Source organism: Mus pahari, chromosome 19 (genome assembly GCF_900095145.1).
Source record: "Mus pahari chromosome 19, PAHARI_EIJ_v1.1, whole genome shotgun sequence".
NCBI lineage: Eukaryota > Metazoa > Chordata > Mammalia > Rodentia > Muridae > Mus > Mus pahari.
The window spans coordinates 45,181,103-45,193,158 of NC_034608.1; the positions used below are offsets into that span (position 1 = coordinate 45,181,103).

The 12,056-nt window shown below is 46.2% G+C and overlaps 1 protein-coding gene across 2 annotated transcripts; it reads right to left on the bottom strand.

Annotated features, from left to right (window-relative positions):
- Positions 1 to 1,498: 1,498 nt before the first annotated feature.
- On the bottom strand, positions 1,499 to 10,733 carry Chrna6 (cholinergic receptor nicotinic alpha 6 subunit). Of its 2 annotated transcripts, XM_029531980.1 has the most exons (7): positions 10,625 to 10,733; positions 8,915 to 9,054; positions 7,226 to 7,286; positions 6,443 to 6,487; positions 5,451 to 5,560; positions 3,633 to 4,611; positions 1,499 to 1,712 (listed from the first exon to the last, which is right to left on the bottom strand). In XM_029531980.1, exons 2-7 carry the CDS (start codon positions 8,917 to 8,919, stop codon positions 1,581 to 1,583), a joined length of 1,332 nt encoding a protein of 443 aa, XP_029387840.1. In that variant the 5' UTR covers positions 8,920 to 9,054; positions 10,625 to 10,733; the 3' UTR covers positions 1,499 to 1,580. The 2 variants fall into 2 exon arrangements, with proteins under 2 accessions (XP_029387840.1, XP_021075048.1); XM_021219389.2 differs by lacking the exon at positions 7,226 to 7,286.
- Positions 10,734 to 12,056: the final 1,323 nt, after the last annotated feature.

The following is a 12,056-nucleotide window of genomic DNA, read 5'->3' on the forward strand; positions in this document are numbered from 1 at the left end:
TACATTGTCCAGATAACATCAAGCCACCCATCATAAAGCTGTCTAGTGAGAGATATGGCTCCCTCGGCAGCCTCATCCTGCAAGGGGACCAGGTATCCGTCTCTCAAGGATGATATTTCATCATCCAGGCCTTGGCAAATGTGGCTGTTGTATTGAGACAACAGGATCAGAAGGTAAAACTGAATCATGAAATTAACTATATACACGAATGAGGACTTGAAAGGAGAGGAAAAACTGGAACTGAAAACAGCTTTTTTCATGAGCGGCTGTCTAATACCTCTGTACACTGTCACGGCTGCACAAACGAGTAATCGGAGTGGAACACAATGCAATTCCCGCTGTTCTCCCACTCGGAAAAGAAATGGCTCCAAATGACACAAGATTAAAATTTCATATCGATTTTATTTCATCTCCATGCAGTGAGCTAGTGAAGGGCTCATGAGAGAAAAGCGACACAGATATCTATTTGAAATACAAGAGTGGTTTTAGGTTTGCCCGATTAGTTTCTCCCATTTGGGTTGCTCTAGCTATATCCTCCAGTACCTGATCCTGTGGATCTTTGCATATATGGCTTTTCTAAAAGGCTGTAACTTTACAAGGGAAAGACTCTATGTTACCCCTTGTAGCACCTAGCACAGTGCTGGGGCCAGCCAAATGTCCTGCCAGGACAATACCACTATGGTTTGGATCACCCCGAAGAACAAGTGTTAGAGACTGAATCCTCCACACTATCGGGAGGTAGGGGAGCTTCTAGGATGGAAGGTCTTATAGGAGGACATTAAGTCATTGGGGTGTGACTGTGAAAGGAATATTGGCACTCCAGAGTCTCCCTCTCTTTTTGCTTTCTTTGTAGCTATCATGAAGTGGACAGCCATCCTCTTCTAGGCACTCCTGCCATGATGCTTTGCCTCATCAAAGGCCCAGAGGCAACGGGGCCTAGTGATCTTGGGCTAAGTCCTCCAAATCCATGAGCTCATATAAACGTCATCCTTTTATGTCTATCGTCTCGGTGGTTTTCACACCGACAGAAAACCAGTTGCACCACGAATTGAATAGTCTGCTAAGAGAGATGCTATATCTGTTTTCTTCTTTGACCATGGCACGTGTCGGATAATAGCACGAGCTACATCCCAGGGACATACACAAGAAAGTGGCAGACAGGTGTATTCCAAGGAGCAGCAGCAGTGTCCCCAAATTTCATGATAGCCATACACATCACTTGCCATAACCAGCAGGAGCTTCGGATACAAGCTTTCAGGGTGGACTGACTCTGACTACGGGGCCTAGCTCTATGAGGGACCATTTGTGTTTCTTGAAACAAAGACTGCAAAGCATAGAGAAGCTGACTCAGTCCTCATAGGCTAGGACCACTGCCGGCTCTGGGCTCCAAGGTGATAAAACACCCAGGCTCCTAAGGTCGCAGCAATACCCACTCCTTTCTTGTCTTGGTTTAGGAGACTGTGTACTTGGTCTTTTCTTGTGGGGACGAGTTCAGAAAAAAAAAATAACAACAACAACAAAAAAAAACAAAAAACCCCCACAATATCTAAAAGATTCAGAAGGTAAAAGGACAATACCAGTTAAGATTTTCCTGTGTTCCCAAGCAGTGGCTGCAGAAATAGCCCCATGGTTCCAAACACACAGACGATTATAAATACCCAAAGGAAGACTCTATCCGCCACCATAGCCATGTATTTCCAGTCGTCTTCTACCTGAAATGCAAACAAAGGATCAAGGCTAGCTTTAAAATCCAAGACCAAAAGAAAACATGCTGTATTTTACGAATACTTTTTTTTCCAAAGCAATTTTCTCCAATCCTTTCAAAAAAACCAATTATTGCCATTATGTTTGCCTGCCTGCCTGCCTGCGTATCCTATGTGGGACTCATTGTCTGAGAAGGGCAGATGTACATCACTGGGGACTCATAGAGATGACTATGAACTGTGCCAAAGACCTTTGTGACCCTTTTCCTGTGATAAGAGTCCTTTCTTGGCTCCAGGGACACTCCCCACAAAGTGTGTGCTTGAGAGTAAAGCTCTTGTCACATGTGCCCTGGGAGAGCCTGGCTGTTTGGGGAATCTGAGTATGAAGCAAGTGAGAGGACAGACCAGAGGATGTGGGGTACGGTGGAGGATCCCCTGCACAGGAATAAGCAGCCTCTAGGCTGCTAAGTGATGCTAACAGGGAGAGCTTATTGGATATCTGGAATTTTTCCAGTTTCAAACTTCTAGCCTTCTGCCTGGCCTGATAAATCAACAGTTACTGTATTTCCTACATTCTAAAAGATGCCAGCCTGGAGGTGAGCTCACCGGCCATTACTGTCCTGTGATGTGTTATGACAGGCATTCTAAGTGTCCCCCCAGTGTATATACAGAGTGGTTTTGGAGGGGGTGGTTGTCCTGATATTCTTTCCCTATGAGTTACAGATGTTGGGAGCTATAGTATGAAGTGACTCCAGACGGCCGGGAGAGAGCATTTGGAAACCTCAGTCAAGTGGTGATCTCCATATCGTTGAGCACTTGCTTTTGGGGAAGGAGGAGCCAAGCTCTTGGCATTAGAGTGTGGGACACAGGAGCGGAATGTGTGCATGCTGAGCACATCTTCAGGATGCGTTTAACTCCTGTCTGGGTCCACCTCTGGTAGAGGAAGTGTGACCGGAGCTGCTGGCTGCTAAGGGGCTCCCATCTTTCACCACTGGGGCTTCAGGCAGTACCACAGTCAGTTCTTCCTTCCCTTGGACTGTCTCTATAGCTGCAGGTATAATGAATGCTAATGGTGTTCCCCACAAAACTGCCCAGCAACATCTGCCTGTAGCTTCTGGAAACCTGCCCCGAGTTGGTTCTGATTGATAAATAAAGACGCCAACAGCCAATAGCTGGAGAGGACGGAGAGAGGCGGGATTTTAGGAGTTCTCAGGCTGGGAGGAGTGGGGGAAAAGGAGGAGGAGGAGGAGGAGGAGGAGGAGGAGGAGGAGGAGGAGGAGGAGGAGGGAGATCTGCCATGCTGGGAGAGTGTGGAGGAGAGTTGAGATGCCTGGCCTGAGAAGCCAAACTGGGTCTAGGGCAGCCAAGATAGAACATAGAATTAGTAAGTAATAACTCAGGATTGTTGACGGGAGGTATAGTAACAGCACAGAGGGTAGGTAGTGGCCCAGCTATTGTGCTGTATACGGCATATTAAAACATAAAGACTGTGTGTGTGTGTGTGTGTGTGTGTGTGTGTATGTCTTTCATTTGGGAACATAAACCATTGGAGCAGGTAGCAAGTCCGCCTCTGGGATTTAACTAATAATGATTTCTACAGTCTCCCTTCCCACCCTCTCTTTGTCACTGTTTGATGCGTTGGAGGCTTGTTCCGTGAGGCAGGCTTGCCCCACATGTGTATTGTGGCTAGATCTCACCGTAAGTAAATGCAGGCTGAAGATTTGTTGTAGGGCTACATATATCCTCTCAGTATAGCTCCCTAAACTCGAACCCAGGTCCCCCAAGGCTTCATGATAACAGAGCTGTTCTTAGGTGATGGTCCCTGACTGTTCCACATACATAACTCCCACTGAGGTTCTGACTAGTCTCCGAAGTGCCTATAGGCCTTCTAGGGGTGCAGCTGGCTGGAGAAAAGGGCTCCACGTTTACCTCGTTTGTTTCATTGTGACTCTTCATGTTTTCGGCTATGAATTGAACACTCTCGATGACATCTTCAACATCGGGTGAGTGCTCTGAATTCTCCTCCACCCACCGTGCAGGTTGCTGGCTTGATCTTCTCTTTCCAGGAGCTCTATCACTTGATTTTTGGCAGTGGCGGCATTCCTTTAGAAGTCTGGGTTCTCCTCGATGAGTAAACTTGACCTTGGCAGGCCTCTTGGTATGGCCTTTGGGGTCCTTAACACCACCTGCCTCCTTAGTCTTGTCCAGAGGCCTCCTCATCATCAGGATTGAGGGGAAGACCTGAAGGAAGATGGTCCTCACCCACTTGGGCATGGTATGCGTTGCTGGGGTCCTGTAGTGTATGTTCAGCACGAACACGGTCACCACAATGGACAGTGTGACAAAGATCATGGTGAATAGTAGATACTCACCCACCAGTGGGATCACGAGAGACGTGGATGGGATGGTCTCCGTGATCACCAGCAAAAAGACAGTGAGAGAAAGCAGAACGGAGATGCAAAGAGTCACTTTCTCGCCACAGTCAGAGGGAAGGTAAAAGACCAGCACTGTGAGGAAGGAAATGAAGAGGCAGGGGATGATGAGGTTGATGGTGTAAAACATGGGGAGCCTCCTGATGTAGAAGGAGTAGGTTATATCTGTGTAAATCTCTTCACAGCAGTTGTACTTGATGTCATGCTTGTAGCCAGAGGCGTCGACAATTTCCCATTCGCTGTTTTCCCAAAAGTCGTTCATGTCCACTTTAGAGCCAATGATGAGAAGGTCGATTTCTGCCTTGTCGTAAGTCCAGGAACCAAACTTCAGGGAGCAGTTTTGATGGTCAAATGGGAAGAAGGTGATGTCCATAGGGCAAGAGCTCTTAAAGATGGCTGGTGGGGTCCAGGTTATCACACCGTCGTACTTAAGGAGAGCTTTGGTCTTGCCTTCGACCTGGAAGTCGCCGACGGCACTGGAAGTGAAACCACACACTGTGAGCAGCACTGTGTGTCCCTTTGCTGTGGGTCACCAGGGCCAAAGATTTTGAAGACCAAAGTGTGGATACTTCAATCCTTCTTAGAAGGGGGAACAAAATACCCATAGAAGGAGTTACAGAGACAAACTTCGGAGCAGAGACTGAAGGAATGACCATCCAGAAACTGCCCCACCTGGGGATCCATCTCATAAACAACCACCAAACCCAGACACTATTGTGGATGCCAACAAGAGGTTGCTGACAGGAGCCTGATATAGCTGTCTCCTGAGAGGCTCTGCCAGTGCCTGACAAATACAGAAGTGGATGCTTACAGTCATCCATTAGACAGAGCACAGGGTCCCCAATGAAGGAGCTAGGGAAAGTACCCAGGGAGCTGAAGGAGTTTGCAGCCCCCTAGGAGGAACTAACCAGTAACCCCAGAGCTCCCTGGGACTAAACCACCAATCAAAGAAAACACACGGAGGGACTCGTGTCTTTAGTTGCATATGTAGCAGAGGATGGCTTAGTCTGTCATCAATGGGAAGAGAGGTCCTTGGTCCTTTGAAGGCTCTATGCCCCAGTATAGAGGAAAGCCTAGGCCAGGAAGCGGGAGTGGGTGGGTTGGGGAGCAGGGGGATGGGGGAGAGGATAGGGGATTTTCTGAGGGGAAACTAGGAAAGGGGATAACATTTGAAATGCAAATAAAGAAAACATCTAATAAAAAAAAAAGAGAACCAAAAAAAAAAAAACCCATAAGTTTTCTTGCTAATAAAAACAAGAAACAAGAAACAAGAACAAAAACAAAATTGACCATGAATCTGTCTAGATGCACATACTTGTTATATAGAACAATGTCAGGCTTCCAGATGTTGTCTGCTGGAACCCGAAGCGTCTGAATGCCATCATACTTCGTTGGATCCCAACGCAATCTGTAGTCCTTCCAGATCTGAAAGAAGTAGCGCTTTGGTTTTCGTGGTGGCGGTTCTACTTTGTTTTAGCATTTGTTAAATTTGTTCTTTAGCAATTTCATACATATAAATTGAGTATTCTGATTAGTTTTCAGCTTCCCTCCCTGAACCCCATCCCAACCCCGCTTTCTCCCTTCCCCCCTACAGACCCATTCCAATTTTAAAAATGGATAAGAATCCCTTTGGAAAAAGGATTTATAACTTTCTCCAAATGTTTATATTGGTTCCATAATTGTCTTGACTAAAAATATAAGATATTTTTGACAAATACATCAATGTCCATCAAAATTAGGGAATTTTAGTAACACAGGGGGCTAAATAGCTGAGCTGATTCTGGCATATCTATAACATGCTAACTGGCTAAGATTTCACATCGTGTTTCATAGACTATGTTCAAATTGGAGTAGTAACTCATTTTTACCGATAAAATCATCATCTGTAGGCACGAGGATGAATCTATTACAAACACTGTGGACATCATTCAGACTTTTAAGAGCAGAGAGGGTATAACTTGTAAAAACCAGTTGGTGATTATGTAACCTGTGTTCTTCAGGCCTCAACTCACTGACTTCCTGGAGCTATCAAAGAGGAAAGAAAGCCCCAGATTTTGTATCAGTAAGCGATACAAAGAAAACTGCGAGCTTAAAGTAGAAAGGCCAGAGGGCCGCATGTCCAACACCAGGCTCTGCCCATGCGCTGCCTGTATTAAGATAGCTGCAACCAGAGCTGACCCAAGGATTAGGAGACAGCAAGGCAAAGGGTATTTATCTATCATAGGTTGGGGATGGAAAAAGTTAATGCAGGTGGCTTTATCACTGAGTGGACACATTCTGCCGCCGATCAAAGGGGGAGACACATACATGACGCAGCCACAGATTGGTCTCCATAATCTGGTTGACTTCATCCTGGAAGGGAGAAATAATATTTTTCAGTCTTCTATGTGCTTGCTAATACAAGTCTTAACTCGAGAATTATATCTAAAAATAGACAAAACTAAGTTATTCGTGCTAATGAAGGCAGACATGAAGATTGAGAGACTGCATGAAAGCTATTTAACTGTAACAGATGTTTACACCTGTCCCTGCTCTGAGGACTTAACAAATGACACGTGGCCTTAAAATGCTGATCAAAGATCATTCGGATTTTACCTCCTCTGTGAATCTTTTCTCACCACCTTGGCCCATAAAGCCTTCTGGATGCATGGAAGGTAACAGGGAGGAGGGTAGAGGTTCAGGGACGACAGAGGGGAGAGTCCTGTAGGTGGTGACAGGGACTCACTGTTTTTACACATGCCCTATGACCTTTCCTCAAAGAAGCCTGGGATGTCCTGAAAGCGTTTGCCCTAGGATCCAAACTGAAACAGCAGTTCACATGCACGTTTGCCAGTTGACGCCAGGTACTCACTCCCTCTGTATTCCCTTTCCCAACTCAAGGGCCCTTCAGTCACAAGGGACATTCCTACTTACCCAGTGACCCCTGTGTTACAGAGTCACACTCAGTTACAGAGTGAAGAAAGCTCCTGCCTTCATGCGCTCTTAACTGTTGTGGTTGGGAAGACACAGAGCTAATAATAAATGTGCACCCATACATAAAACACATCATGATATAACAAGAGAGGAGGAGTGATTCATGCGTGCACTCACACATCCGTTCAAAATAGGAGTCAAAGAAGGCTTCTGTGAGAAGTTACTGTCCAAGCAGCCCCTGAAGTGACATAAGGAGAGTCAGGACAGGTGGTACATAAGCATTCCCTGTCACCATCTTCAGTACAAATGATACTTCAGTGATATTGACCCTCACCAGGATAGCTACCGGAGACACACCTAGGTGACAGATAGGTCACAGCACAATAGCTTGGGTATTAATAGTAGGTTCATAGGAGTCAGCAGGAGATTCCAAAATCTCACTTCCCAAGATATCTGAGGCCCCTGTGGAATGAAGGATCCCAGCATTGTTGAGGTTTCTATGCAGGGCTCTGACAGCTGCTCTCCCCGGTCCACTGAGCTGTTCCTTGGGCTCCACTCCTTCTCCCAGTGGTTACTGTTACCCATGCTGGCAAGGTCCAGAGACTGTGCCAAGCTTCTCCCTGCCAGTGGGTGATGCAGAGCCAACATAGACCCTGGGATTGGTAAAGTCAACAAAAAGACTTAGGGAAATGGGACCTGCACATCTTCCCAGTGGTCCCCTCTTGATTAGGGCCCTCTGGTATTGAGTTGCCTTGAATCTGTAGGGTCTAACAGATGCTGGGTAAACATATACAAGCTGTTAGTCTAGCTACCCACATGAGGCTCTGCTGCCTCACTTCTGTGAGGTCTGAGAGGTAACTGGACTATCTCCCTCCTATTCTTCAAAGCCTGATTTATTTCTGGGAGAGTTCACTACTTTCAGGGAGTTGACACTCATTATCAGTACCATTCTTAACAGGCCTGCCTCCTTTGAGACACTTCCACGGGTTGGATAGGCTCCATGTGATGTGTATTCATGAGGAACACACACCCTTGGAGGTGTTAGAAGATATCACGGGTCAGGACCTACTCTGGAAAAATCATAGTCTTCGCGCAGCAACTCCAGACCATTTCAATGGACACTGAACTCAGTGAGCCCTGACAGAGGAGGAGGGCAGAGACACACAGTGCCACACCACGTTCTGGGAACCATTAGCCTAGACCTCTTTACTGGGAAAATATTAGTTGACACCCAGGTGAACCATTTTGAATCATGGTTCCAAATGCACTGGTTTCTGGAAAAGCTGAAATAAGCTGGCAGACATGGTGTGATGGTTTGAATACGCTCAGCCCAGGGAGTGGCACTATTAGCGAATAAGGACTTGTTAGAGTAGGTGTGAACTATAAGACCCTCAAGATGTAGAGCTCTAAGCTCCACTTGCACCATGCCTGTCTAGATGCTGCCATGCTCCTTCCTTGATGATAATGGACTGAACCTCTGAACCTGTAAGCCAATCCCAATTAAATGTTGTCTTTTTACGAGTTGCCTTGGTCATGGTATCTGTTCATAGCAGTAAAACCCTAACTAAGACACATGGCTTAGAAAGGGTATTACACACAATTCACCTCACTTTGAGCCTCTCTTCCACCTGTCTTCATGTCTTTGCTTCATAATCTGACTCTGAAAGGATGTCTAATTAAGGATGTCTAATCATGCAAAGCCCGAGCAAGGATGGCATGATGCAGGTCCAGGAAGGACTCTTCACACACAATCTTGCCTTCACGTTAAGTTGTATGATAAGAGTTCTGTGCTTATCAGGTATGCAATGTGCAAGACTGTTGGGAACCCAGCCCTCTGGGAACAGGGCAGGAGTCTGAAGCACTCACCACATTGGCCAGCTGTGTGATTGCCAATTCAAAGTGTACCGTGACAGGATCTGAGACGTTCTCCACCGGCCGGATGAAGCGGTTGTAGTGAGCAAACAGTGTGTGGAAGAGCTGTTCTTCAGACGCACAGCCTGTACTGCCTGCGTGGCCAGACACAGGAAAGCATCAGGGAGGTGCTGTGGGGCTCTGAGACGACTCCTCTCCTGGTCCCAAGCCTAGTGTCTTAGTGAGAGAATCTCACCGCTGTACCAGCTAGGTCTACTCTTGCCTGTACTAGGGTGGCTTGATCTCACCCCTTTTAGCCTTGCTTGCTCTATGTCATTAGAGATAAAATGACTACATAGACATCTTAGAACTTGTATAATGTCCACAAAGTGATCCTGAGGAGACTGCCTGTTGAAGCCAAGGGCGCTGTAAATGTCATGGGATAGGAAGCCACGAGGAAGGATATTTTTATGTCACTAAACACAAATCCAGCTGGCATTCTGGTGGTCTGTCTATAACTGGGAAGGAACTCTGCTGAATCCCTCACCAAGCTCACACAGCATAGATGCTAGACTAGAGTCATTGCCTCGATCCTCAAAAGCTACACCCTTTAGAAAAAAAAACAACTTACTTTGGAAACATGCACTTTTAGACTTGTGAGAAGGGAAAGTTCTTAAAGTAAATTCACCTACCCTTTAAGAGCAATTGGAAATTGCTTCTCCCTATCTGCTTCAGCCATTAAATTCTGGACAGCAGTGCTGCCTGTGTCTCCAAGTCTTAAAGAAAGCACTAGTTTCTTTCCTACAGTATGCACGACTCACGTCTCAACACCTCCACTGAAATACTTCCCTAAAGTTTGTTTTGTACAATTCAGATTTGACTCCAAAAATATTATTCTCTGAATTTACAGAGAGAGAGAGAGAGAGAGAGAGAGAGAGAGAGAGAGAGGAATGAATGGGCTTGAGAGTAACCTCTCTTTTCCTCAGTGAGGCTGCTTCATGCATCCATTTGGAAGCGCTGAATGCTGGGAGACCAGCAGGAAAGAAAACGTTGACCTGTCACCTGTCCTCTCCTGTGTAATTAACCAGGATAAAAACATTGTTTCAGAAGATAGTGAGATGCTCTCTGCTGCTGCTACTGTTTCCTCTCTCTGAGGCTCTGGCCCAGCTCACCATCAGCACCCCCTGAAACCTCATAGCAAGATGTGTGCATGTGTGCCTGTTCGTGTGTGTGTGTGTGTGTGTGTGTGTGTGTGTGTGTGTGTGTGTGTGTATGTGTGCTCAGTGCAGCAGCAGCTGGGACTGAGTCAACTTTTAAGGTAGGCAAGCTCACTCTTAGCAGACAATGAGACAGGTTTCCTAAACGAGGACAATTACACACATTGGTAGGGCTCACAGGCTGAGTAATAAGTACCACTAACGAATTACCGTTTGAAAAGATATATTATATCTTATTTACAGTAAGTAAATGAAGCATATTGGTAGCATGCATTGCTACAAAAGCAGATGATTTTGTATGCTAATTGGAAAAGCATATTTTAGTTAGAAAGATGAAACACGACTTAGAGTATATTTCAATGTTTTCCCTACCTTACTTTCCAAATCTTATGTTAGGTTAAGCCTAACTAATGAAAGTCCTCTAATTATTTGGATCCAGACAAGATGAGGAAGGAGAGGAAATGCACAATATTAATTATATTCCAGGATATAAGCCGTAATAACTCACCTTTAAAGAGAGCCAAGCATCCCCATAGCCACAGACACAAACCCGAGTGCAGGTCTTCCCGGTCCCGGCTGTTCAGCATGGTAAAAGCTCTCTGAATTCCGATTTCTACACGGAGGGCTGTGGAAAACACAGCTGTCAGTCAGCTGCAAGAATCAGATCGTGAAAGCCCCAGGAAGCTCCTGGAAGCCCACACGGATCTTCTGTGAAGGGAAAACACGGGACATCACATAGCTGCTCCCTCCATCCCAGGCTGAAACAGATGTGAAGGGCAGGGGAAGCCAACACTGCTGCTTCCCTTGGCTGGCTGTCACATGTCCTGTCACCCAGACCTCTGTGCAGGGAAGATGAAGAGAGGCCAGCTGAGACACTAGGCAGACGGGCAGGCCCCTTAGAGACTTGTAGTCTCGCCTACTCTTAGAGCAGTGGTTCTAAACCTTCAGTTCTGCATGTTGTGGTGCCCCCATCCCCTACCCCCGCAAGGATAAAATTAGTTCCTTGCTACTTCATAAGTGTAATTTTTCTATGGTTGTGAGTCATAATGTAAATGTCTGTGTTTTCCGAGGTCTTAGATGACCTCCTGTGAAAGTGTCATTTGACCTCAAGGGGTGGAGACCCAGAGGTTGAGAGCCGCTGCTTTAGTGGGCTAAGAGCATCGCATTTACTTAGCTCCCGTTATAGGAAAAAATTCACACTCGTCCATCAAGGATATCCACTTAGTTTGCTGTTTCTCTGAGCCTTGGCAGTTAGGAATCTGTCTGAAATATTCCTAGTTTCTGTCTTCAGTTTTCTGACACCAGCTCTCCAAGTACCTCACTCTTCTGAGTGCTGTGACCCTGATCAGGAGAGAGGTCAAATGTCAAAGACTTAGGGCAACAGCCACAGCTGGATAGTTTCCTGTTTGATTTTCTGGGGTTGATTGGGTGCCCGGCATTTCCACCTCTTTTCTTTGTAGCTCTGGTGTTAATAGGGTTTTGGTTAACCGAGTTATTTGGGCCAGATTTCAGCACTGCTTAAAGAGGAAGCAGACAGTAAAATGGGATACCTCAAGGTGTTCTCAGTCCAAGGGTTTAGGACTTCACTTCAAAGGCCATACAGTTTGCATGTTGACAGGGTCAGAGGACCAGTCTCCCTCCAAGTCCTCTGTCCTGGCTGGTTTTGTGTGTCAGCTTGACACAAGCTGGAGTTGTCACCGAGAGCCTCTCTTGAGGAAATGCCTCCATGAGATCCAGCTATAAGGCATTTTCTCAACTACTGACCAAGGAGGGAGGACCCAGTCCAATGGGGGTGGTGCCATCTCTGGGCTGGTAGTCCTGGGTTCTATAAGAAAACAGGCTGAATCAAAACAACCCTGAGATTCCATCTCACACCAGTCAGAATGGCCAAGATTAAAGATTCAGGTGACAGCAGATGCTGGCGAGGTTGTGGAGAAATA

Excerpts from the sequence above, each read along its gene's own strand:
- Chrna6 (XM_021219389.2), bottom strand. The coding sequence starts at position 10,703 with ATGCTGAACAGCCGGGACCGGGAAGACCTGCACTCGGGTTTGTGTCTG. Across the intron at positions 4,612-5,450 it reads GACATTGTTCTATATAACAA|TGCCGTCGGCGACTTCCAGG; the intron begins GTATGTGCATCT and ends TTTCACTTCCAG. Across the intron at positions 1,713-3,632 it reads GTCACAATGAAACAAACGAG|GTAGAAGACGACTGGAAATA; the intron begins GTAAACGTGGAG and ends TTTGCATTTCAG.